Source organism: Macaca thibetana, chromosome 7, assembly GCF_024542745.1.
Source record: "Macaca thibetana thibetana isolate TM-01 chromosome 7, ASM2454274v1, whole genome shotgun sequence".
Lineage (NCBI taxonomy): Eukaryota > Metazoa > Chordata > Mammalia > Primates > Cercopithecidae > Macaca > Macaca thibetana.
In genome coordinates this window covers 128,140,356-128,165,990 of record NC_065584.1, presented here as the reverse complement: position 1 = coordinate 128,165,990, position 25,635 = coordinate 128,140,356, and the positions used below count along the sequence as shown (strand labels likewise).

The 25,635-nt window shown below is 51.0% G+C and overlaps 4 protein-coding genes and 2 non-coding genes across 35 annotated transcripts in view; 2 read left to right on the top strand and 4 right to left on the bottom strand.

Moving 5' to 3' along the window:
- HYPK (huntingtin interacting protein K) overlaps positions 1–25,635 on the bottom strand; it is a 171,171-nt gene that overhangs the window by 87,402 nt on the left and 58,134 nt on the right. The window contains exon 1 of one of the 28 annotated variants that reach the window (XM_050799646.1): positions 25,202–25,205. The exons of 14 other annotated variants lie outside the window; for them this stretch is intronic. The gene's annotated coding sequence lies outside the window, so the exon portion shown is untranslated. 13 more of the 28 variants (XM_050799622.1, XM_050799605.1, XM_050799625.1 and 10 more) reach the window with 13 other exon arrangements.
- On the top strand, positions 215–13,593 carry LOC126959798 (stereocilin-like). Its single transcript, XM_050799399.1, is given in 16 exon segments — positions 215–2,187; positions 2,489–2,500; positions 2,503–3,273; positions 3,362–3,386; positions 4,154–5,411; positions 6,361–6,423; positions 6,520–6,624; positions 6,769–6,935; positions 7,560–7,746; positions 7,884–7,999; positions 8,276–8,408; positions 8,762–8,912; positions 8,915–8,943; positions 9,247–9,285; positions 9,466–9,633; positions 9,779–13,593. Coding segments are annotated over 16 exon segments (3,369 nt in total). The 5' UTR covers positions 215–2,132; the 3' UTR covers positions 9,869–13,593.
- Positions 7,033–7,136, bottom strand: LOC126960460 (small nucleolar RNA U13). The gene has a single exon (XR_007728004.1). It is a non-coding gene; the product is annotated as a small nucleolar RNA U13 (small nucleolar RNA).
- LOC126959286 (stereocilin-like) lies at positions 11,997–15,670 on the top strand. Its single transcript, XM_050798180.1, has 7 exons — positions 11,997–12,020; positions 13,524–13,679; positions 14,060–14,202; positions 14,392–14,540; positions 14,783–14,880; positions 14,960–15,107; positions 15,307–15,670. The coding sequence occupies exons 1-7, from the start codon at positions 11,997–11,999 to the stop codon at positions 15,393–15,395; spliced, it is 807 nt and encodes a 268-aa protein (XP_050654137.1). The 3' UTR covers positions 15,396–15,670.
- LOC126960193 (U6 spliceosomal RNA) lies at positions 12,248–12,354 on the bottom strand. The gene has a single exon (XR_007727780.1). It is a non-coding gene; the product is annotated as a U6 spliceosomal RNA (small nuclear RNA).
- On the bottom strand, positions 15,665–21,061 carry LOC126959847 (creatine kinase U-type, mitochondrial). Of its 3 annotated transcripts, XM_050799537.1 has the most exons (9): positions 20,651–21,061; positions 19,853–20,051; positions 19,553–19,648; positions 18,949–19,170; positions 18,719–18,804; positions 18,477–18,600; positions 16,691–16,825; positions 16,118–16,243; positions 15,665–15,911 (listed from the first exon to the last, which is right to left on the bottom strand). In XM_050799537.1, the coding sequence occupies exons 1-9, from the start codon at positions 20,797–20,799 to the stop codon at positions 15,795–15,797; spliced, it is 1,254 nt and encodes a 417-aa protein (XP_050655494.1). In that variant the 5' UTR covers positions 20,800–21,061; the 3' UTR covers positions 15,665–15,794. The 3 variants fall into 3 exon arrangements, with proteins under 3 accessions (XP_050655494.1, XP_050655495.1, XP_050655496.1); XM_050799538.1 differs by lacking the exon at positions 16,691–16,825 and having other exon boundaries at positions 20,651–21,046; XM_050799539.1 differs by lacking the exons at positions 19,853–20,051; positions 20,651–21,061 and having other exon boundaries at positions 18,949–19,126; positions 19,553–19,646.

Genomic DNA, 25,635 nt, shown 5'->3' with positions numbered 1-25,635 from the left:
AAGCTCCGCCTCCTGGGTTTACGCCATTCTCCTGCCTCAGCCTCCTGAGTAGCTGGGACTACAGGCGCCCGCCACCGCGCCCGGCTAATTTTTTGTATTTTTAGTAGAGACGGGGTTTCACCGTGGTCTCGATCTCCTGACCTTGTGATCCGCCCGCCTCGGCCTCCCAAAGTGCTGGGATTACAGGCGTGAGCCACCGCGCCCGGCCGGAGAATTTATTATAAGAGGGTTGTTACAGAATGAAGGGCAGAAATTCAGAAGGATTACAGGATGTGCTGGAACTGGAAAGCTGTTGGGAACTCGGGTCATATTCTCCCTCAGATTCATCTGTCTGCTTTTTAGACTAGATGTGGTATCCTTGATGGGCAAAGGGAATGTTGGTAAAATTACACAACAGATCATTTCACGCATCTCAGCTTTTGATTTGCCTTGGAAAATCCCATCATTGCTCCCAGCTGTCTTTGTGACCCAGGTTAAGTCATTCCATTTCTTTGGGCTTCAATTCCCCTGTCTATAAAATGAGAAGTTCTTACCAGAGGATTCCTCAGGTCTCTTCTGTGATCCTGGGAGGCCGAGGCAGGAGGACTGCTTGAGTCCAGGAGTTCGAGGGTGCAGTGAGCTAGGATCATACAGAGTATTCCAGCCTGGGCCACAGACCAACACCCTGTCTCTAAATAAATACATAAAAGTAAAACTCCGTGATCCTAAGTGAATCTTCTAGGTCAGAAGCACATTAATAATGAAGTTCCACGTGTGGATTTGAGGGAGAGAATGGGGAAGGGTTCTAGGGAAAGAAAGACAGAATAAAAGTTTGGGTATAGCTTCAGTGTTGAATTGCTATTTAGAGTTGGTGTAAAGTGAAGGCCTTTGGGAAAATATAAATGGAGAATGGAAAAGACTTCTAACCCTGGCCTGTGGCAGTGGCTTAAGCCTGTAATCTCAGCACTTTGGGAGGCTGAGGTGGACGAATCACTTGAGGTCAGGGGTTCAAGACCTGCCTGGTCAACATGGTGAAACCCCATCTCTACTAAAATACGGAAATTAGCTGGGCGTGGTGGCGCATGCCTGTAATTCCAGCTACTCAGGAGGCTGAGGCAGGAAAATCACTTGAACTTGGAAGGCAGAGGTTGCAGTGGTGAGATAGCCCTACTGTACTCCAGCCTGGGCAACAGAGAGAGATTCCATCTCAAAAAAACCAAAATCAAACCCCCCCCCAAAAAAAAACACGAAAACAACAAAAAAGACTTCTAACCCTGACCAGACCAGATTATTTTGAATGACATCTCTTTCTCTCTGTGTTCCATGAGCAGTTCTGTGTGTAGGGAGATCAGTCCCTGTGCGTAGTGATTGAATCTGGTTTCTCTCCTGGCTCAGAGTTTTTGAGAGGGCTTTCACCTAGACCACAGAGAAAGAACCAAATAATAGGGCATCTCAGAGGGGAAGGGAAGACCCAAACATTTGAATGGCCTAATAAATAAATCACATTTCTCTGGGTCTGCTTCCTTATCCATAAGTTGAAAAGTTTGGTCTATGTGATCTCTGGGGTGCTGCTCAGCTCTTGACACTCTGTGGTTCTGGGTAGTGAGTCGAAAGCAGCTTTCCTCTTCCTGAATTCTCCATCCTTGGACCAGACCTCTGTCTTCATTTCTCATCTGTTTATACCTTGCTGCCCAGTTTCTTGCTCCTGGGCATCCTTTCTTCCTCAATTTCTTCAAATCCTACTTGCTTCTTAGCTCCTTTCTATCCTCTTTGTTTTCTATATTTCTGCAGAACCCCAGATTACACCCTTACACACCTGTTCTCCAGTTCTCCATCTCCATGTCTGCCTATTCCTTTCTGCATCAGGGGCTCCTAACTCAAGCAATCTCCTTGGGTTCCTCTCAGGGGCCCCTGGGATACCCTATCATTGGTTCCTCTCACAGAAGCCTACCCTTCTCCAGAGCCAAAGGATCAGATATTCAGTGGCTCAGGTAACAAACCTGCTGTCAGGTTACAGATATTGTTTCCTGAAAGACCACACTACAGTGTCAGTGGAGCCTCAGGCTGCCTGCAGTGCCCTGCCCTCACCTGGCTATCCCACACAGTTGAGATTAACCAGAACTCCCCTCCGGTACCAGTGTTCACCTGGAAACATGGCTCTGAGCCTCTGGCCCCTGCTGCTACTGCTGCTGCTGCTGTCCTTTGCAGGTGAGAAGAACAGTGAACAGAACTGGGGATGAGGAGGAGGGTGGCTGGAAAAAGATTTTAAGAATGTGGAGGTTAACCTGTTAGATAGAAGGACAAAGGAGAGAGGCAGAGACTTATGCAAAAGGAAAAAATGAGGCTAAGAAAAGCAGGCCAAGACTTACTATGGGCCAATGAAAGGGGTTCAGCTGACCATCCCCTCACCTCATCTTTAGATCCAGGTAGAGAACTGTGCTCAGAGGCAGGGTTGAGTTTGGGCTCTATATTCCTCCCCTTTAGTAACCTCTGGTTTCTCTCCTTACAGTGACTCTGGCCCCTAGGGGCCTCAGTCCCTGGACCCTGGTCTCTCCTTCCTGAAGTCATTGCTCTCCACTCTGGACCAGGCTTCCCAGGGCTCCCTGAGCCACTCACGGTTCTCTACATTCCTGGCCAACATTTCTTCTTCCTTTGAGCCTGGGAGAATGGGGGAAGGACCAGTAGGAGAGCCCCCACCTCTCCAGCCACCTGCGTTCCAGCTCCATGATTTTTTAGTGACACTGACAGGCAGCCCCGACTGGGAGCCAATGCTAGGGCTGCTGGGGGATCTGCTGGCACTGCTGGGACAGGAGCAGACTCTCCGAGATTTCCTGGTGCACCAGGCAGGGGTGCTGGGTGGACTTGTGGAGGTGCTGCTGGGAGCCTTAGTTCCTGGGGGCCCCCCTACCCCAACTCGGCCCCCATGCACCCGTAATGGGCCCTCTGACTGTGTCCTGGCTGCTGACTGGTTGCCTTCTCTGCTGCTGTTGTTAGAGGGCACACGCTGGCAAGCTCTGGTGCAGGTGCAGCCCAGTGTGGATCCCACCAATGCCACAGGCCTCTATGGGAGGGAGGCAGCTCCTCACTTTTTGCAGGGTCTGTTGGGTTTGCTTACCCCAACAGGGGAGCTCGGGTCCGAGGAGGCGCTTTGGGGCGGTCTGCTACGCACAGTGGGGGCCCCCCTCTATGCTGCCTTTCAGGAGGGGCTGCTCCGTGTCACTCACTCCCTGCAGGATGAGGTCTTTTCCATTCTGGGGCAGCCAGAGCCTGATGCCAATGGGCAGTGCCAGGGAGGTGAGTGTGGCCAGGGCTGGGGCTGGGATGTGGCAGGGCAAGGAAAGTGAAATTGGAGTAGTTCTCTTCCTTATTCCTTCTCTCCTAGGTAACCTTCAACAGCTGCTCTTATGGTAAGTAAGAGGGGACCAGTTCTGAGGGATTGGGCCTGGAAAATCTAGAGGTGGAGAACTGTTGACATCAGCCTCTAGAGAGGAAAACTGATGGGAGGAGTGTGGTTTAGTGGGTTTGGAGTGTGACTGTCTGGGTTGGTGTCCCAGCTCCACGTCTTCCTAGCCATATGACCTTGGGCAGGTTACATAATCTTTCTATACCTCAGTTTCCCCATTTATAAAATGAGAATGATAATATTAGTTACCACAGAGTTGTTGCACCCGATTAAATGAGTTGATACTGTGTGTGCAAACAACTTAAAACAGTGCTGGCACATAGTGCTTAATAATGTTAGCTAGTAAAGATGGGATTTGGAAAATAAGGACACAGCTGGATTCCTCTACCCTCCTCCTACTTCAGTACGACAGTGCCAGAGCATAGTTAGACATATTGAGTTGCTGAGCAGATTTCTTAACGGGAGGCCCGCTGAGGGTTGTGTGTAAGCTATCTGAAAGCATATGAAGAAAGGAAACAGAAGGGAGCCAGGTGGACAGAAAGCATTCCAACTGGGGCTTCTCCTAGGTGATTTTGGAGCTTGGCGGGGCAGCTCTCTCCTTTTTGCCCTGTGGCAGCATTTCAACCAGTAATGCCTAAACTCTCAGGGACCTCACTTGTAGAAAAGCCTATGCTTGCCATGCCCCTTGAGGGCTCTGGGTCAGGGTCAGAATCTTCAGCCAGAGGAAATGTGAACTGACCAGATCCTGCCTGCTCCTCCCTCTGCACCCAGGGGCGTCCGGCACAACCTTTCCTGGGATGTCCAGGCGCTGGGCTTTCTGTCTGGATCACCACCCCCCCCCCCTGCCCTCCTTCACTGCCTGAGTGCAGGTGTGCCTCTGCCCAGAGCTCCTCAGCCCTCAGCCCACATCAGCCCATGCCAACGGCGAGCCATCACTGTGGAGGCCCTCTGTGAGAACCACTCAGGCCCAGCACCACCCTACAGCAGTTCCAACTTCTCCATCCACTTGCTCTGCCAACACACCAAGCCTGTCACTCCACAGCCCCCTCCCAGCACCATTGCCATCTGCCAGACCGCTGTGTGGTATGCAGTCTCATGGGCACCAGGTGCCCAAGGCTGGCTACAGGCCTGTCATGACCAGTTTCCTGATGAGTTTTTGAATGCGATCTGTAGTAACCTCTCCTTTTCAGCCCTGTCTGGCTCCAACCGCCGCCTGGTGAAGCGGCTCTGTGCTGGCCTGCTCCCACCCCCTACCAGCTGCCCTGAAGGCCTGCCCCCTGTTCCCCTCACCCCAGACATCTTTTGGGGCTGCTTCTTGGAGAACGAGACTCTGTGGGCTGAGCGACTGTGTGGGGAGGCAAGTCTACAGGCTGTGCCCCCCAGCAACCAGGCTTGGGTCCAGCATGTGTGCCAGGGCCCCACCCCAGATGTCACTGCTTTCCCACCCTGCCACATTGGACCCTGTGGGGAATGCTGCCCAGATGGGGGCAGCTTCCTGGTGATGGTCTGTGCCAATGACACCATGTATGAGGCCCTGGTGCCCTTCTGGCCTTGGCTAGCAGGCCAGTGCCGGACAAGCCGTGGGGGCAATGACACTTGCTTCCTAGAAGGGCTGCTGGGCCCCCTTCTGCCCTCTCTGCCACCACTGGGACCATCCCCACTCTGTCTGACCCCTGGCCCCTTCCTCCTTGGCATGCTATCCCAGTTGCCACGCTGTCAGTCCTCTGTGCCAGCCATTGCTCACCCCACACGCCTACACTATCTCCTCCGCCTGCTGACCTTCCTCTTGGGTCCAGGGGCTGGGGGCGCTGAGGCCCAGGGGATGCTGGGTCGGGCCCTACTGCTCTCCAGTCTCCCGGACAACTGCTCCTTCTGGGATGCCTTTCGCCCAGAGGGCCGGCGCAGTGTGCTACGGACAATTGGGGAATACCTGGAACAAGAGGAGGAGCAGCCAACCCCACCAGGCTTGGAACCCACTGTCAACCCCAGCTCTGGTATAAGCAAGATGGAACTGCTGGCCTGCTTTAGTGTGAGTGCTCTGCCAGAGGGAAAGCTCCTAGAACAGTGAGAAGGCCCTCCAGGGGAATTCCTCGTGTACTCAGAGGCAGTAGTGTGGGGTAGTAGTTGAAGCACACAGCTCTAGAGTCACACAGGCTTGGATTTATATCTTGGTTCTGTGACCAGCCTTGAATGAGTTATTTAACTTCTCTGAGCAATATTTTTCTCGTCTCATTTATAAACTAGGGATGATACTGGTATATGAGATAATACATGCTGTGGGCTTAGCACAGTGCATGATACACAAGCGTGCAATAAATATTACCTTGTTATTCTTTTAGGCTCTTTGCTTTCTGCACCAGAAAGAAAAAGGATCAAGTTAGAGGACTCTTGATTTTTTTCCTAGAGATTGAGAATTGGAGGCTGGCAGAATACAGGAAGATAAGGCAGGAATGAGAAAGATTCAGGGACACTACCAATCAGAAAACTTTGGTTCTAGGTTCAACTGTGCCACAAATTAGTGTGATCTTAGGCAAGCAATTTCATTTAGTTTTTCTGGGCTTCAGTTTTTACTCTGTAGAATGGAGGGGTGGGAATATGTTAAACACCATAATTCATTCACTGAATGCCTATTATATGCAAGGCACTTTGCTAGGTTCTGTAGGATATATAAAGATTCCTTACTCCATTTTGGGGCTCCATTTTTTTCAAGCCCTGGGCCCAGTAAAATGGAATTAGATGGTCTCATAGTATTTGGTTCAGGTCTGCAAGTATTAATTGATCCAGCTATGGACCTGGCATGGGAGAGGGTACAAGAGAAATTAGAGATATGATCCTGGACCTAAAAGAGCTTAATATCTGAAGAATCACAGTTGAGATGAAGGACGAGCATCCCAGCAAGTGGAGTTGGAAAGCCTGGGGGAGCTGCAGGAGAGACAGAGAAGACAGCTCTGTTGGCATATTGTCTTTCTTCCCACCAGCCTGTGCTGTGGGATCTGCTCCAGAGGGAAAAGAGTGTTTGGGCCCTGCAGATTCTAGTGCAGGTAACAGGTGGAGGGCCCATGGGTGGGCTGGGTGACAGCCATGGCCAGAGGTCCCTGCCCTGTGAGGCCATACCCACCATGACCTCCTGTTCACAGGCATACCTGCATATGCCCCCAGAAAACCTCCAGCAGCTGGTGCTTTCAGCAGAGAGGGAGGCTGCACAGGGCTTCCTGACACTCATGCTGCAGGGGAAGCTGCAGGTGAGCATAGAGAAAGAGGGGAGCAAGGGCACCTGGAGCCTAGTGTTCAGAGGGCTTGCCTTAGTGGGAGGAGGAACTCCAGAGAGGAAGTGGCAGGGATACTGAGCATCTCCAGAGGCAGAATCCATTCCTGTGTCCCCACAGGTACCACCATCCGAGGAGCAGGCCCTGGGTCGCCTGACAGCCCTGCTGCTCCAGCGGTACCCGCGCCTCACCTCCCAGCTCTTCATTGACCTGTCACCACTCATCCCTTTCTTGGCTGTCTCTGACCTGATGCGCTTCCCACCATCCCTGTTAGTCAACGACAGTGTGTAAGGTTCCTGTACCACTCCTCCTGCTCCTGTCAGGGTCAGGCCAACCCCATCCAGCTGGAGCGGCTCCTTCCGGAGCTCCTGTTTTTTTCTTTCATGCCAGATAGGTAATGTGCCAACATCGTAACAAGGTTTGAGAGAGGCGCATCTCATACCTGAGTGTGAAAACCCAGTCATGATGCTAATGAACTACAAAAGGATCAGAGAGGTCCTCTCTATAAAACCAGGGAGAGGCCGGGCGTGGTGGCTCACACCTGTAATCCCAGCACTTTGGGAGGCCGAGGCAGGCAGATCACTAGTTCAGGAGTTCTCTGGCCAATGTGGTGAAACCTTGTCTCTACTAAAATACAAAAATTAGCCTGGCTTGGTGGTGGGCGCCTGTAGTCCCAGCTACTTGGGAGGCTGAGGCAGGAAGATAACTTGAACCTGGGAGGCAGAGGTTGCAGTGAGCCAAGATCGCGCCACTGCACTCCAGCCTGGGCAACAGAGCGAGACTCCATCTTAACAAAAAAACAAAACAAAGACAGGGAGAGTCTCCTTCCTATCTAGACAGCAGGACTACAGAGGGTCAGGGGAACACAGTTTGGAAGAAGACAAAGGGTTAAGACCCATTACTCCTCGTAGCCTGGCTGCCATCCGGGATTACAGCCCAGGAATGAGGCCTGAACAGAAGGAGGCTCTGGCAAAGCGTCTGCTGGCCCCTGAACTGTTTGGGGAAGTGCCTGCCTGGCCCCAGGAGCTGCTGTGGGCAGTGCTGCCCCTCCTCCCCCACCTCCCTCTGGAGAGCTTTCTGCAGCTCAGCCCTCACCAGGTATGAGAATCATCTTCTTTATTTGACTGGCCCATCTTCTGCTAGTGGGGACGAGAGTCAATGGCATGTCTCTCAGTGGCCCCTCCCTGCAAGAACCCCACAGTGACCCCAGTGCGAGCTAACCTTCCCCATCTCAGATCCAGGCCCTGGAGGATAGCTGGCCAGCAGCAGGTCTGGGGCCCGGGCATGCCCGCCATGTGCTGCGCAGCCTGGTAAACCAGAGTGTCCAGGATGGTGAGGAGCAGGTACGCAGGTGAGTTGTGGGATCAGTAACCAAGGCCAGAGTGGAAGAGGTAGAGAGAGGAAGGTACAGGTGTCATGGTGGGTAGGTGTTCTAGGAAGGAAGGGGCAAGGGAGTAGGCAGTGGCCCCAGGCAGCACAGAGTTCCAGGAGAGGTCTATAGATGGTGCCCCTGTGTAGTGGTGTAGTGGTCAGAGTGCCCAGTGTATGTACCCACACGGTCTGCTGCCAGGCCTGCTTAGTGCTAGCCTCAGGGACCACACAAAGGTCAGCTTCATGCCCTCCTCAGGCTTGGGCCCCTCGCCTGTTTCCTGAGCCCTGAGGAGCTGCAGAGCCTAGTGCCCCTGAGTGATCCGATGGGGCCGGTAGAACGGGGGCTGCTGGAATGTGCAGCCAACGGGACCCTCAGCCCGGAAGGACGGGTGAGCCCCTCAGCACAAGCCTAGAAGACTGTGGGCTTCCCCTGGGTCTGTGTGGATGGCTTTCCCATTGTGTCAACTTGAACATAGTGGTGCCAGCCCCCCATCCCACTTTTGCAACCTCCATTCCTTACTCCATGGCCATTCTTACCTGTTACCACCTCTTCCTGGCCCTTCCCTATCTGGTCTGTGGCACCCCAAACACACCCTTTGCCATTTTGAACCTAATCTACTCCAGTCCAATCCCTAGTTCCAAACCCTAGCCCAAGCCCTGGGAAATTCAGATGTGGGATTAGAGAGGAAGTTCAAGGTTCATCTGTCTTTTCTCTCCAGTCCTAAACCTTCTTTGGTTACAGGTGGCATATGAACTTCTGGGGGTGTTGCGCTCATCTGGAGGAGCAGTGCTGAGCCCCCGGGAGCTGCAGGTCTGGGCCCCGCTCTTCCCTCAGCTGGGCCTCCGCTTCCTGCAGGAGCTGTCAGAGCCCCAGCTTAGAGCCATGCTTCCTGCCCTCAGGGAGCTAGTGTTACACCTGCTCAGGTTTGCCTCTCTCACTCCCTGGCATGCACCCTCCATCCATGCTTGAGCCCTGTCAAGAGAATCCCATTCAGGGATAAAACCAGCCCCTCCTTTCCCTGGGTGAACAATAGACGTAAACTCTGTCCACACGAGGACACCTTCATTCCCTTTCCTCAGATCAAGAAGGGACCTGAGTCACTGAGGATGGTTACTGGGGATGTTTAAGAGGGAATGGGAAGTTTTGGAGGGTTTGCCTTAGGAACCCACTTAGGACCTGGCTGCTGGGTCCTGAGAGCTGTTGTTTTTGGTCCCATCCCAACACAGGCTGTCCTGCTGCTTGGACGGCTCCTTCCTAGGCACGATGTGAGTAGCTGCAACCTCAGCCTCTCGCCAGAGTCTCTATCCCCCTTTCCCCTGGCTTCTGCATCTGCCCCTCCTCTCTCTCCACTCCCCTCATACTTATTGCCTTGCTGCATTGTGATTGTTGTCTTCCCCACCACCCTTCCCTTCCTCTTCAGGCCTCTTGTTTCTCTTGCTCCTTAGCTATCCCTGGAGGAACTCTGCTCCTTGCATCTTCTGCTGCCTGGCCTCAGCCCCCAGACACTCCAGGCCATCCCTAGGCGAGTCCTGGTTGGGGCTTGTTCCTGCCTGGCCCCTGAACTGTCACGCCTCTCAGCCTGCCAGACCGCAGCACTGCTGCAGACCTTTCGGGTATGAGAGTAGCAAGGAGGATGAGACAATCAGGGATACGGGCTCTCTCTGGTTGGGAGGAAGGCGTCTTCCCTGAGGCCAGGGAAGGCGTTTCATACCTCCCCACTTACACACACACACACACACACACCCAATTCTCATGCAGGTTAAAGATGGCGTGAAAAATATGGGTACAACAGGTGCTGGTCCAGCTGTGTGTGTCCCTGGTCAGGTAAGTGTGAGATCTCCCAGCTGAGCTCCTCTCCCCATTTTGGGGCAGTTTCATATGGCTGGTGCTGCCTCCCCCACTACCCTGCAGTGGCCCTGAGCGTTCTGGTTAGCTCTGTACCCATTAGCAGCCCTCCCCAGTTCCAGATGCAGGACAGCATGATCTACCCACATTGTCCTAGAATAATGTCAAAGCTGCGAGGGCCTGAGAAATCTTCCAGGCCACCCACCCTGCTTTCAGCTGAAAAGACCAAGGCTCAGAGAAGCTAAGGGACTTTGTTCGCCTGGTGCCTAACTATCAGCAACACCTGACCACAGCAGCCTGCAGTGTGAGGCTCTTAGGTGTTTATTGCTACAGTGGCAAATGCCATTCCACTTCTGTCCCAGCTTTGGTCCCTTTCCGCCCCCATGGTTTCTTTTCTCTGAGTGCCAAGTCCAGACTCTCACCTATCACTACACTGCTATACCCATCGCTGCCAGCAGACTATTCCCACCACCTGGCCAGACTGCCTGCTTCCCCTGCTCCCATTAAAGCTGCTACAACTCCAAAGGAGTCTTCCTCTCTCAGGGGAAGTGCTGGAGACCTTAGGCCCTTTGGTTGGATTCCTGGGGATAGAGAGCACACGACAGATCCCCCTACAGATCCTGCTGTCCCATCTCAGTCAGCTGCAAGGTTTCTGCCTAGGAGAGACATTTGCCACAGAGCTGGGATGGCTGCTATTGCAGGAGTCTGTTCTTGGGTATGGACCTTTGAGAACTTCAGATTCTAACTCATTCTGTACCCAATCCTTCAACCACCATCATCAGTGGCAGCCTGTTCTATATTCTTAAGGTCCCTTGGAGCCCTGTGTCCCAAATCCTAGCATGTCCTCTTTTCCCCTTCCTTTTCCTCACAGTTCTCTCAGCTCCCCAGCCCCCGATTTTCTTCCTGTCCCCAGGAAACCAGAGTTGTGGAGCCAGGATGAAGTAGAGCAAGCTGGATGCCTAGTGTTCACTCTGTCTACTGAGGCAATTTCCTTGATCTCCAGGATGAGATGAAGGAAGAAAGGAAGGGAGTAAATGCATAGAGGGGACTGGTGAGCTGGTTATGGGGACCCATGGCCAAAGAGGGCAAAGGATATGAAGCCTAGATCTAGGGGGAGACTGCGAAACAGAGACCGGACTTTGGAATTACAGCTACAGCAGCAGGCCCTGATCTGTCCAGATCTCCCTACTCTCCTTCTACCTTCTCATGCAGGAGGCCTTGGGTCCAGAGACCCTGGAGCGGCTTCTAGAAAAGCAGCAGAGCTGGGAGCAGAGCAGAGTTGGACCGCTGTTTAGGGGGCCATAGCTGGCTGCGAAGAAAGCAGCCCTGGTAGCAGGGGTTGTGCGACCAGCTGCTGAGGATCTTCCAGGTGAAACTACCCAAATACTCATATGTCCAGCAGGATGTACAGCGAGTGTCAAACAGTCTGGGTTCTACATGTGCTTTTCTTTGGGACTGGGTTTTCTAATTTATAAAGCAAAGAGGTTAGAGGGATGATCTTCAGATCTCTTCTAGTTCTAGAATTCTATAGCTTTGGGAGTTTGTAAACTATTAAGTTTTCTTTTAGCCTAGAACTTCCATTTTCCTGCTCTCTTGTCTCTTTAAACAGCTGACAAAGCTCTAGCTCGGCTAAGTGTGGAGCTCTCTGCTGGGGAGATCCCTAGTAGCTTTGAAGGAGACATTGTGAGGCTCAAGAACTGGGTTCAAATTCAGCTCTGCCATTAAATCCCTGACCAACGTCCTCAGTCTTCCATCTATAAAACAAGGGACTTGGCATCTCCAATCACTTCTTGTTCTATTAACTTCTAAGCCCTGTTCATCTTACTCTGTAATATTCCCTCGATCCCTACTTGCCACAGTGCTCCATCCTCCAAAGGTTGGAAGAGTCATTCCATCTACAGATACCTCCTGGCCCTGCCTTCCCCCTTCAGAACCTGTGCCAAATTGTGCAGATGTACGAGGGACATTCCCAGCAGCCTGGTCTGCAACCCAGATTGCAGAGATGAACCTCTCAGACTTTGAGGACTGCCTGACACTATTTGCAGGAGATGCAGGACTTGGGCCCAAGGAATTGTGGGCAGCATGGGGAAAGCAAAACAGGTTAGTGATGGAGAGCCAAGTAAGGTCGGCCATGAGGAAGCTCTTTGAGTATGATGTAGGAGAAGAAGAGAATGGAGAGTTGGATGAGAGGTGGGGGAAGCAGGAGATAAAAGAGTTAGAAGATTTGGGTCACAAGTAGGAGGTGAGGGGGGATAAATATTGAGGAAAGAGAGCTAGTATAATGAATAGAGGGAATATAGCAGTGGTTACCAAATTTTAATGTGTATCACAATCATTAAGAGAACAGATTTTTTCCTTTATTCTTTTTTTTTTCTTTCTTAAAAAATAATGGCATGCCTCATGAATTTGTGTGTTATCCTTGCGCAGGCGCCATGCTGATCTCTGTATCATTCCAATTTATTTTGTGTATGTGCTGTTGAACCGAGCACGGGAACAATGTCAGTGCCAGATTACCATGCTAGATTGACTTAATAAAAACCTTTGGGGAGGCTGGACGCAGTGGCTCATGCCTGTAATCCCAGCACTTTGGGAGGCTGAGGCAGGTGGATTGCTTGAGCCCAGGAGTTTGAGACCAGACTGGGCAACATGGTGAAACCCTGTCTGTACTAAAAATAGAAAAAAAAATTAGCTGGGTGTGGTGGTGCATGCCTGTAATCCCAGCTACTCCGGAGGCTGGAGTAGGAGAATCCCCTGAGCCCAGGAGGTAGAGGATGCAATGAGCCGAGATCGCACCACTGCACTCCAGCCTGAGTGTTAGAGCAAGACCCAGTCTCATAAGTAAATAAATAAGCCTCTGGGGGAAAGAGTCCAGACATCTGCATCTGCTTTTTTTTTTTTTTTTTTTTTTTTTTGAGACAGAGTCTCACTCTGTCACCCAGCACCCACACTGGAGTGCAGTGGTGTGATCTTGGCTCACTGTAACCTCTACATCCTGGGCTCAAATGATCCTCCTGCCTCAGCCTCTCAAGTAGCTGGGACTACAGGTGCACACCACCACACCTGGTTAATTTTTGTATTTTTGGTAGAGATGGGGTTTCGCTATGTTGCCCAGGATGGTCTTGAACTCCTGGGCTCAAGCAATCCTCCCACCTCAGCCTCCCAAAGTGCTGGGATTACAGCTGTGAGCCACTGTGCTGGGCCTCAGGCATCTGTGTTTTAATAAGCGTCTCTATGTCTGATGCACAAAGAAGTGTAGAACTCATGGACTAGAGTTAGTTTGCTCTTCTTTTCCACTGACTGTAATGTCTTTTGCTTTTTTTTTTGTCTTTTTTTTTGTCTCCCTTTTTGTGGAAAACGGGGTCTCACTATATCGCCCAGGCAGGTCTTGAACTCCTGGGCTCAAGCTATCCTCCCGCCTCTGCCTCCCTGAGAGCTGGCATTACAGGTGTGAGCCACCGCGCCCGGCCTGCATTGTCTTTCAAAACACGTTAGAGGAACTGTAAGGCAACTGTCTCATTTGACAGTGGAGGAAACTAAAGAAAAGGCAGGTGACTTGCCTAGAGTTATACAGCTAAGGGCAGAGGCAAGACTTAAAACCCAGCATTCTGACTCCCAATCCACTGCTTTTCCACTCACATTGTTCCTCTCTTTCTCCTAGTTGTGGGGTCCCCCCCGGAGATTTCGTCCTGAGCAGATCCTGCAGCTCGGTCGGCTCTTAATAGGTCTAGGAGATCGGGAACTACAGGAGCTGATCCTAGTGGACTGGGGAGTGCTGAGCACCCTGGGGCAGATAGATGGCTGGAGCTCCACTCAGGTAACACCTTTCCTCCTCCCTACCACTTCCCAAACACCCATCCCACAGACCCAGCCCTGTAGATCATCTAAAGCCCAAGGAAGTTTTTCCTGTGACCCTACCTGGTCATTCTTTCTATCTTTTGTTGATACCCCCTACTAGTGACCTTCAGGACTCTGATTTATTCACTCTGAGGCCCTGAACACATAATACTGTCTCCTACCTCTTTTCCTGGAGGCCTCTTCTTTTTCTATCCTTTTCTTTTCTGAGTCCTCAGCCTTCCCCGTGACTCTTTAGGTCTTAATAGTAACAGAGTGTAACCCAGCAACACCTATCACTTCCCTGTCCATTCATTCTCCGTAACTTTTCTCCTTCCCCTCTGCCCCCAACCCCCACCCCAGCTCCGCGTTGTGGTCTCCAGTTTCCTACGGCAGAGTGGTCGGCATGTGAGCCACCTGGACTTCATTCATCTGACAGCGCTGGGTTATACGCTCTGTGGACTGCGGCCAGAGGAGCTCCAGCACATCAGCAGTTGGGAGTTTAGGTCACTTGTGAAGGGGCTGAGGGTGGTGGTGCTGAGGTAAAGGTGGACTTACTGGGGAAAGAAGGATCATGAAGGTCTGGTCCCATGGAGGAAGGGAACTCATCTGAAGCCATCTCTTCCTTTGTCTCATGACCACAGCCCCTTTCGCTGAAGCTGAATTCTTCTTCCTTCCTTCCCACTGTTCTATAGCCAAGCAGCCCTCTTCCTGGGCACCCTGCATCTCCAGTGCTCTGAAGAACAACTGGAGGTTCTGGCCCACCTCCTTGTACTGCCTGGTGGCTTTGGCCCAATCAGTAACTGGGGGCCTGAGATCTTCACTGAAATTGGCACCATAGCAGGTAGGGAGCTGGGCTACTGCTGGTGCAAGTTGGTTTGGTTTCTATACCATGGGTGGACTGGATGGAAGACTGCCCTGCAATTCTTAAAGTGGGGACCTGAGAGGGTGTTTAAATAAGGGGCTAGAGACATACTGGGGAAGGTCTACGGTAGGGCACTTTGGAAGTAGTTAGAGAAGGTCTATCTGTTTGAAGAGAAGGAAGGTGAGTCTAAGAAAATGTTTGGATGCCACTTGCTTCAACAGCTGGGATCCCAGACCTGGCTCTTTCAGCATTGCTGCAGGGACAGATCCAGGGCCTTACTCCTCTTGCCATTTCTGTCATCCCTCCTCCTAAATTTGCTGTAAGTATTAATGGACTGGGGTGACCACAGGGGAGCCAGGGCCCAACTGGCATGCACTGATTCCTACCCCTGCCCCCAGGTGGTGTTTAGTCCCACCCAACTATCTAGTCTCACCAGTGCCCAGGCTGTGGCTGTCACTCCTGAGCAAATGGCCTTTCTGAGTCCTGAGCAGCGACGAGCAGTTGCATGGGCCCAGCATGAGGGCAAGGAGAGCCCGGAACAGCAAGGTGAGTTCCCAGCTGCACAGCTTGAGCCTCCATCTCCTGACCCCGAATCAAACCCCTAATCTGGTGCTGTCTGGCTCTTAGAGTGCACCCAGGGAGATCCCTGGAGTGAAGGAGTCTACAGGCAGAGCGCTAATTTCCAAGTATCAATGCTCCTGGAGAGCAGAGTTGTGATACGACTCCCATTCCCTGTCTATTATAGGTCGAAGTACAGCCTGGGGCCTCCAGGACTGGTCACGACCTTCCTGGTCCCTGGTATTGACTATCAGCTTCCTTGGCCACCTGCTCTGAGCCTGTCTCTACAGTAGAAGGAGATTGTGGGGAGAGAAATCTTAAGTCATAATGAATAAAGTGCAAACAGAAGTGCATCCTGATTATTTTCAGAAGCTGATGAGGAATATGGGTAAAATGTTAATGCTTTCCACCCACCTGAGAATCAGTGTTCCCAGGATGCCATATCTGGAGTCTCTTTCCATCATAAATAATCCCACTGCCTCTTTTCATTTCCTGAAGCCTGCTCCCCTCCTCACCCCACCATTAGAAATAACATAGACAGCTGCAGCATAGCAAGGAGTCTTTACTAGGATGGAGGCAGGGGATGCGGGGGCAGGTCCAGAGCAAGTAGAAAGGGCCATCATTAGAATGAGCAGAACTCCTGGGAATCTTGAGACATCAGTTGGTGGTGGGGAGTTAATGCTTGGTGTGGATGACAGGTGTGGGGATGCGGATATCCTGGCCTCTCTCCAGACGCCGTTCACAATCAATCAAATAGTTTACTCCATCGATGACCAGCTGCACAAGCTCCACCTGAAGGACACTAATCTTTGATCTCTGCTTCCTACAATCTGAGCTTTTCTTTAGCACTGACTGACTTGCCTGCTGATTTCCAGTTGCCTCCCCACTCGACCGGAATTTCATTTCAGATTATGTTACATCGCGGAGGCTCACTCACTGCCATATTTCAGCCCCCACAGACCTATAGCTCTCCTCACCCTAATCCCTTAGGATCTCACCTCTGATTTGCCTAGTCGGTCCAAATTAGAAATATCAAAGACACCGCCTGTGGCAGCAGTGTCCACTCCTCCAGTACCACGCTTTTGGAGCCTTAGGTTCTCCAGGATCTTTGGGAAGCGGCTATCCTAGAGAGGAGATAGGGATTGGGAGCACGGTCGATAGAGGCAGAGACTAGTCCTACCTGAAAGAGCCCTGAACCTGCTCAGAGCTCTGTTTCCTGACTTTTTTTTTTTTCCAGACAGGATCTCTCTCTGTCACCCAGGCTGGAGTGATCACAGGCTTAAGTGATCCTCTCACCTCAGCCTCCACTACACCCAGCTAACTTTTGCATTTGTAGTAGAGATGGGGTTTCCACAGGTTGCCCAGGCTGGTCTTGAACTCCTGGGCTCAGGTAATCGGCCCGCCTTGGCCTCCCAAGTGCTGGGATTACAGGCATGAGCCGCTGTGCCTGGCCTGTCCCCTGACCCTTTAGCTACAACATGTTTGGCTCCTTTCCAAAGGGTCCACTCCCTCCCCATCCACAACTCACCCTTCCTTACTCACACCCCTCTGTAACCCCAGAACTCCTTTACTTTGCTTAGCAGGGGCAGTTTGATGTGCACTCCTGCCCGAAGTCCAGTGCCCAGGTTAGATGGACAGGTCAAGATGTATCCCAAACGCTCATTCCACATGAACTCCCAGCCACGTTCTTGGATAAGTCGCTCCACCTGAGTCCACAAAGGTTTTGTTAATGAAAAATCAGGGATATTTCATTAACCCTGGACCCTCCCTTAGCTAGACACACAAGAACAGTAGAAATATGTCTAGAACAGAAACTTGGCTGTGAATGGATGACACTGGTCCTTTTTAATGAAAATGGCTTGTTATTGTTTTCATGCATGCATGATGCAAAATTATGATGTGCATAATAATGAGATTGTGAAATAATATGTGAAAGAAGAAAACTCGAAGGAGTGGTGTATTAGGGATGATCTAGGGAAATGAACAGAGGTGGTAAACTGAACTGAGAGAGGACTGATTATTCAATGAGTTCTGCATGCATCAATTATCTTTGCTTTGCTAATGAGCCTAGAGCTTGGAAGGGTCCTTTCAGACAGAAGATGAAGGTGTAAGCTTTGCCAGGAAGAGGTAAGATAACGTTCTGTTAGCTGTGAATGGAGCACCTGTGTCAATGCAGAGAAAGATGAAAACAGAGCAGAAAAGCCAGATTCATAGGAATAGGGGCAGGGGGAAGGCGTTTTGCTTCAATTAACCACGTAGTCATGAAGATGATTATTAGAGTTGAAGAGACAACGGATCTACCAGAGTGACGGTCACAAAGACCACTACCCAACGTGAGTAAAAGGATCCTGTTTATAGTTCAGAAAGAACCATGGCATAGGGCATATCTTACATGCTGAACATGGGGGAAACCCTTCCATCTAGAATAATAATGCAGCTAACAGTTTAACACTTACTAAGCACTTACTTTGGACTAAGTACTTTATCTGTATTTCATTTAATCCCCACAACAACCTAAAATGTAGAAAATCTCATTATCCCAATTTATAGACGAGGAAACTGAGGCATATATTTTAAAGGTACTTCCCGACCCACTCATAGTCAGAATATGTTATCTATTACTTGCCTAAAATAGTAGAAACTTCTCAGAATCTAAAAGAGGAGCCCTTTTTCTTTGCAAACCTAAAATAGAACTGTATGTTTGAGAACATACAGTAAGAATTGAATTGAGTTTATGGGGATTTCTAATGTAGACTTGAATATGGAGACCCAGTCTATGTAGGATTGATGATTCAGTTCAACCTCTCATATAGAGCCACATATTCTAGAACTCGAACCATTCTATCCTCCACCTTCCCCAGTCTCTCTCCCAACTCTCAACTTTAAGCCTCGACCTGATACTTTAACAAGAATGATAGAACCCGGAGTCTAGGCCTACATTGGCTCAGACCTGGATGGTTATATTAAAGTCGTGAACGCAGCAACCTCTCCCTGCCAACATCAGTCTAAGCTCAAATGTTTTCCTTATCTGCACACCTCACCATTCCACCGCATACATCCCAGGCACTGACCTGACATCTCAATTATTCCTTTCTTGCATTATCTGGCAACTGCCTTATTCACTTCCTAAGGTTCCTGACACTCTTTCTTTTCCTAATCTTAGGGTGACCACATGTCCTGGTTTTCCCAGTATGGTCCCAGCTGGTTTATACCTTTATTCCTAGAGTGAGTCCTAGATAGTCCTTTTTACTGTTAGACATGTCCTGGGTGGGTTGATAAATTACATAATCTATTTATGCTACTCTTTGGTTTTCCTTATGTCCTCCCACCTAGTTCCCCTACACAATCTTTTCCAACCTCTTTGAGGCCTCGGCAGAATCTTTCAAACACTCTCTTCATGTTGCCACCCTTCTCCATGGAGATGACCCGTGTATGATCCTCCTCATTCACCCAGATCAGGAAGCTCTTCTCATTGTTGTGCCTGAGGGCAGGAGAGGGACAGTGTTCAAGAGGCAAAGCAAGAATTGGGAGACATAGAGGGAAAAAAAAAAGCATTTATGAGGGCATGAAGACAAAAGAGGTAAGGAGCAGCCTCATACCAAATTCCACGAGCATCTGGCCAGTCTCGAGCCATTCCTGCTGCAGTCAGCAATGGGGACACAGGCTTATCAAACAGAAAGTGGTCCTGGGAAGAGTAACGGGACTTGGGTTAAGAATCTTCATGGTGGCCCCTGGGCCTCTCAGAGCCCATGTCTCATCTGGCCCAGCCTTCCCTCTGGCTCTTTTTTCCATCTGCTCCCACCAACCAGCGCCCTCTTAAGACCCTCACATCAATCAGCTGCTGCTGTTCAGCCTCTGTCATCTCACTGAGCCTATAGTAACGTCCAGCCAGGTCACCCTTCAGGCCACTCAGTGCATCCACCACAACACGTTCCACCTCCCGTCGCTCTGCTCGAGTGCAAGCTGGAGGCAGACTGAGTCCTCGGATGCTTCGGCCAGTTCTGACTCTAGAGGACAATACATACCTCTCATCAAAGTAGCCAGAACGGATCTGGGAGATAAGGGAAATGAATATAAGTCACAGAAACACGGTGGGAACTGAGGGCCCCTGGGAAAGGAGATATCTTCCTTAGGCATTAGAGGACTCTGTGCATTCTACTTGTGTGCATTGGAAGAAGAGGCCCGTTGGGAAAGCACTCCAATTGAAGGGAGCATTGCAGACCCTTCCCCAAACCGCCCACCTCGGGCCATAGTCATTCTTATCTATCCTTTCATCTCCATATATGCTGCCCCTTAAGATATGATTCTTTCCTTACATTAAGATTAAAAGCTCAGCAGTGTAATGACCATGAGTCAGGAAATAAGGTGAAGGGATGGGAGATACAGTGTTGTACACAAGCAATGCAAATCAGAAGTGGGATATTTGAACTCACTTTACTGGCATCCAGATCCGTGGTGTGCTTCATTGTCCGGGGGTCATATCCATTGTGTCGCTCTTGGATCACAGGGTCAAACAGGTCAGCAAATACCTAAGGGGAGTTAAGAGGGAGAGATAGTTAAGGAGAGGGGATCCTTCCCCAGACTTCAACTGTGCATTGATTTCACTGGGTCAGAACACTTAAGAATGGGGGGGCTCAGAGTCTTGGGGGAAAGTGAGAGGTCTTTAGGGGGAAGGAGCTGGGATGACTGGGAAGATGAGTTGGATCATCAGGGAGACTCTGGGGACCCCCTACCTCATAGGTCTCCTCATCTCCAGCCACCATGCCCACAGTCTTGATGAAGGGGTGGCCAGGGTTGTCCACGCCAGTCTGGATACACTGATCTAATGTCCAACCAGTGGGTGTGGTCTTGTCGCAGAGCCGTGCATAGACTGCTGGGGTCAGGTGACTGGCCATGCAGTTGTTGTGCTTTCGGAGGTCTGGGTACTCAGCGCTGGGGAGGGGGTACCCAGTGACCATGGAGGGAGGGCACAGACCCTAGACCTAATGCAGTTACCTGGGAGCTGTCCAGTTGGCCATGTCTGGCTTTGCTCCGTGGGAGGAGGGGGAATTAGAAAGAGGCTAAACCTTGGTAATCTCTTTAGGGACTTTCAGAGTCTATGCTTTTCTAGTAGTTCTAGTTGCCTCTGGCTGGCCAACTCAGTTCCTCCAGATCTGCTCAGTTCTTTCCTCCCATGACACAACACTAGGGATGGAGGAGGGGAAAAGCCTTAAGGACAGGAATCGAGGAAATGAGGGAAGGAGATGGAGGGGAGTGAAAAGGATAGTTCCAGGCTTTATAATTAGGGATTTGGGCAGCGAGTGCAGCTGGAACTCGCAGGGCCAGAGGTGGTCTTGGCAGGTCCCCAGAAATGTTCTTGCTTTATGGTTTTGGCCCCCACCCCCACCCCGCTGAGGTCTGCAGACTGTACAGCCCTCCAGCTCCAGGGCCTTCGTGATTATAGCCCTTTTCTGTTGCTCGGATTCTGATTTCTACCCGCACCTTCAATCACCACCTGCCCCCGCCTCCTCCCGCGCCTCAGGCACTGTTACCTCGGGGGATACAGCCTCCGTCGTTCACTGGCCGCTCGTACAGGTTCCGGTCGCAGCAGAAACCCAGCGGCTAGAGACCCCGCTCCGGCCAAAGCCAGGAGCCTGATTCCCGGGCGGGCGGACAGCAGACGGGAGAAGGGACCAGCCATGGCTTGAGGTCTGGCTACGGGATCCTGGAGTAGGCGCTGGCGCAAGATAGGATCCGGAACAGGGAGGGAGGATGCAACCCGATAGACTGAGGGCCGGAGCTAGGTCCGAGGCTGCAGCCGAAATGGGGGTCGGATTGGAGGCTGGAGCCGGAATGGGAGCCGGTGCCAACCAGACTGCAGGAGAGGCGCAATGAGCTAGTGGCAGGCTGGCGGAGGAGGGGGAGGCCCCAGCCGCAGTCTCCAGGGGTGGGGCTCCCCGAGGCCCCGCCTTCCCCCCTGCCACCGCGCTAGGTGCGCGGGGGCAGAGGTGGGCAGCACCCGCCAGGTAATTAGCGGGACCTGAGACTCGCGCGTCTAAAGCCGGGGATGTAGCCCCCACCCGCCCCCGGGATGTGGCGGCCCAGATTTCAGCACCAAGTGGAGGACAGCACCCGCGTGGACTAGCTAAACCCCAACACCCTTCCCCCAAATCCCTCGGTTTAAACCGAAACCCGATCCATCTACCCTGTAGGTGTGGAAGGGTGACATTGCCCAACCTATCCTCTGCTTTCGGCCTGCCCCAGCCACCTCTCCCTTCTCCCGGGGGCAGCCGCGGGGAAACCGCGGAATAAACACAGATACCAGAGGAGGATATGGAGAAAGCACAGGGTTAGAGGCAGGCACTGGGAAAGACACCCATTGGCTCAAGGTCACCTTTTCCTTAGAACCAGGAAGAGGAGCAAGGTGCTTCCTTGCCACCTCTGTGCACTCCTTACAAGGCTGAGAAAGGAGTCCCTGGCAGGAACCAGGGAAATATTAATTCTTATGCCATCTGTGCTGTGTCCTCCACCTCCACTCTACACCCATGTCTGAAGCCCTGTTATTTCCTGCCTCTACTTCTCATGATCCCCCACTTTTTGTTTTCCTTTTGTCTCTCCCACTTTCCTCCCCGCCCCCTACCTCGCCTTTGATCTTTTACTTCTCTGCGTCTTTTCCAGACTCAGACGTGTTTCCTGCTCACAGGATGCCCTCTGCGTTTCCTCGGCAAGCTTGCTCACCTGTTGGTGGTGCTGGGTGTGGGGCTGGGGTTGAGCAGGGAATCCTTAGTTTCCTCTTCCTCCTCTCCCTTGGCTTCTCTCTCCGTAGTTCCTAGTTCCTGGGCTGGAGGACAACGTAAAGTCAGGTGGTGAAGGGTGTGGTGAGATGACTGGGTGTGGGACTGGGACAGGCAGGCACAGGTCTCCAGACACCACATGTGTTTCCTTTCTTGGCTCCCTAATGCTGTTTAATCCAGAGGCAAGTGGTGTACCAGGGCATGAGGTCGTCAGGGCATCTCTGCCTTCCTCGTGATCCCCTCTTCTGCCCTCTCTCCTCATAAAACTCATATTCAGACTTGAGAGGGCTTTGTTTCCTAGCTCCAGGTATGACTTGACCTTTGTCCTGGTAGCAAGGAGAATGAATGCTAGAGTTGAAATAGAGATGAGGGGCTTCAGCATAGACGGTCAGTTAAGGTGGAGTGGCACTGTGGCATTAGTCCCTTACCTCTGCTATCCTGTTGTACCCGCAAGACAGTAAGATACTCAGAAATCTTAAGAGAGAGTATTTGGGAAAGAGAATTCCCTTTACATCAAGAACTCTCCCATACTACTCTCATTCCCTTCATTCCCCTTAGGCCTTCCTTGTGTTCTTTTTTTCCACCTTCTTCATTTGTGGGTATTCTTAGAAGTATCCACCTCTCCTTTGGGTCCATTCCTTCTTCTCCTGGTAAGACATCAATTGTTAGAGAACAGAATTATGCAGCTGCAGTGTGGAAAATGTTACCTGTGTTGTGGGGTCTCTTTACCTAGGTTAAAAAGTAGCCATGAGTAAATAAATATAACTTCTTAGAATAGCGTGTATTTATCCAGATTAATAGGGAGATAATCTTCCAGAGCCATAGGGTAGCTATTTGATTGAGAGGGTGGTTACTAAGATTAAGGAATAGGGAGTGGGAAGAGATAATTACAGAAGGAGAAATAAGACAGCCAGAGGAGTAGAGAAATTACCCAAGTTTAGAGAGTAGCTTCCCAAATGTGAACAATAATTCCACTGAGAAAACACATGTACTTGTGCACTTTTCTTTTCTTTTTTTTTTTTTGAGACAGTATCCTGCTCTGTCACCCAGGATGGAGTGCAGTGGCGTGATGTCTGCTCACTGCAATCTCTGCCTCCCAGGTTCACACCATTCTCCTGCCTCAGCCTCCCGAGTAGCTAGGACTACAGTCACCTGCCACCACGTCCGGCTAATTTTTTTTTTTTTTTTTTTGTATTTTTAGTAGAGACGGGGTTTCACTGTGTTAGCAGGATGGTTTCGATCTCCTGACCTCATGATCTGCCTGCCTCAGCCTCCCAAAGTGCAGAGATTACAGGCGTAAGCCACCACGCCCAGCCACTTGTGCACTTTTCTTATCCCTCATGTGCCTTTGACAGGCACATCATATATTAATGCTCATTTAAAAAGTTATTTTACAGCATATGGAAGTAATCAATATATGGTATTGATATATGGTATTTTATTTATTTAATAAGAATTATTATTGTAAATAGTATTTAATATTTTTAAAGCACTTTACAATTACAAGGAACTTTTATATGTATTATTTCATTGAGTTGAAATGGATTGTTCCAATGATTACTAGGGACAGAGTCTACATTTTCAGGGGGACAGTAACGGAAGTTAACTACCTGGAAGATGCTGTAATAGCTAGTTTGAAGGGCTAGAGTGGTGGAGGAGGTATGAGCCTGGGCATGAACTAGTGAGGCATCTATTCCTCTTAGAATAATCTATTGCAGCCCTTAGAATCATTTCTATGTCCATTCAGGAGGCCTTGTGGGGTCAGTACAATGTGGCACAACTGGAAAAGTGGCAAGACCTCTAATGTTGCAGAGAAGAAAGAGGGAACAACTGTCTTGACCAGGGAAACCCAAGTGCAGATGCAAAGATAATAAGAACAATAACATATACAATACAAAATGCTTCCATATTATCAGTACCCTTTAAGTGAGGTGTTTTGTTGTTGTTTATTGAGACAGGGTCTCGCTCTGTCACCCAGGTTGGAATGTAGTGAGGTGATCTTTGCTCCCTGCAAACTCCATCTCCCAGGCTCAAGTGATCCTCCTGCCTCAGCCTCATAAGTAGCTGTGACCACAGGCATAGGCCACAATGCCTGGCTAGCTTTTGTATTTCTTGTAGAGACAGGGTTTCATCATGTTGCCCAGGCTGGTCTTGAACTCCTTGCACTCCACCAATCTGCCGCCTCGGCCTTCCAACGTGCTGGCATTATAGGTATGAGTCACCACAACAGGCCTTAATTAGTTTTTTTGTTGTTGTTGTTTGAGACGGAGTCTGGCTTTCTCGCCAGGCTGAGGTGCACTGGCGCTATTTCGGCTCACTGCAATCTCCACCTCTGGGTTTAAATAATTCTCCTACCTCAGCCTCCCGAGTAGCTGGGATTACAGGTGCGCACCACTACATCCAGCTAATTTCTGCATTTTTAGTAGAGACGGGGTTTCACCACGTTGGCCAGGATGGTCTCACCCTTCTGACCTCGTGATTCGCATGACTCGGCCTCCCAAAGTGTTGGGATTACAGGCGTGAGCCGCCGAGCCTGGCCATAGGTTTTTAATCCCAGTTTTATGGATGAGAAAAATAAAGGCTCAGAAAAGTTAAGTGAGTCACTCAAGGCTGCACAGATATTAAAGGTAAGGCCAGGATTCAAATCCAGCTTTGTCTGGAGCGTAGAGAAAAAGCAGGCTGTGGAGATAGGAATCAATTTGTCTAGAATTCCAGGTCCATCCATTTTCTTGCCTCCTCTGTAAATATCTCTCTGTTCCTTCTCTTAACTTTCTTGTCTGCTTCTCTCCTTGTCTCTTTTTGTCTCCAGTCTCCCTGTCACTCCTCTTTACATCTGTTAATATTTTCAACCTTTATTTATTGGATCTGTACATATATGAGACCCTGTTTTGTCTCATAAGACAAACGGAAGACCCGGTTTTGTTTGTTTGTTTGTTTTGAGACGGAGTGTCCCTCTGTCGCCCAGGCTGGAGTGCAGTGGCGCGATCTCGGCTCACTGCAAGCTCCGCCTGCCGGGTTCACCTCATTCTCCTGCCTCAGCCTCCCGAGTAGCTGGGACTACAGGCGCCCGCCACTACGCCCGGCTAATTTTTTGTATTTTTAGTAGAGACAGGGTTTCACCGTGTTAGCCAGGATGGTCTCGATGTCCTGACCTCTGGATCCGCCCGCCTCGGCCTCCCAAAGTGCTGGGATTACAGGCGTGAGCCACCGCGACCCGCCTTTGGAAGACCTGGTTTTGCTCTGAAGGAGCAGCAATGGCACAAACTCTGCCTCTTCCTCTTTCTCAGCATCAGGCTTCCCACCCACCCACCCCGTCGTCTCATGGAACGTCTCTGTCTAGACCATGCATCTGGACTTTGGCGACGCAGTAAGAAATCAAAGGAAGGGAGCATTAAGTTGCATTCCCTCCCGGAGCCACCAGGGGTCACGCTCCTCCGCGCAGAAGCGCCGGCCAACGCAGCCTGACTCTGTTGCCGGTGCGCGCCCTTCGCTAATTGGTGGCACTGCAAAGAAGTCGCGCTTTGATTGGGCCGCTGTCAGGTGTCGCTGCCGGCAGGTTCGGCTGCGCGAGCGGAGGGAGGCGGGTGAGTGAGGGCCGGGGGCGGTGGGGGAGTGGCTGGGGCTGGGGGCGGTATCGGAGTGGGTGGGCGCGGTAGAGTGGGCTTGGTGGATTCCCGGAGCAGCGGAGGGGCCTTAGTGTCAGCGTAGGGAGAGTGGGGCGGCCAAGGCGGGGGCGGGCAAAG

What these genes read in the sequence shown, in the direction of transcription:
- LOC126959286 (XM_050798180.1), top strand. Translation starts at nt 11,997, where the DNA reads ATGAGGAAGCTCTTTGAGTATGAT. An exon ending in ATGGCTGGAGCTCCACTCAG is followed by an intron (nt 13,680 to 14,059) that starts GTAACACCTTTC and finishes CCCCCACCCCAG; the next exon opens with CTCCGCGTTGTGGTCTCCAG. An exon ending in ATCAGCAGTTGGGAGTTTAG is followed by an intron (nt 14,203 to 14,391) that starts GTCACTTGTGAA and finishes ACTGTTCTATAG; the next exon opens with CCAAGCAGCCCTCTTCCTGG.
- LOC126959847 (XM_050799537.1), bottom strand. Translation starts at nt 20,799, where the DNA reads ATGGCTGGTCCCTTCTCCCGTCTGCTGTCCGCCCGCCCGGGAATCAGG. An exon ending in CGGATCTGGATGCCAGTAAA is followed by an intron (nt 19,171 to 19,552) that starts GTGAGTTCAAAT and finishes CTTATCTCCCAG; the next exon opens with ATCCGTTCTGGCTACTTTGA. An exon ending in ACCGACTAGGCAAATCAGAG is followed by an intron (nt 15,912 to 16,117) that starts GTGAGATCCTAA and finishes AGTGTCCTTCAG; the next exon opens with GTGGAGCTTGTGCAGCTGGT.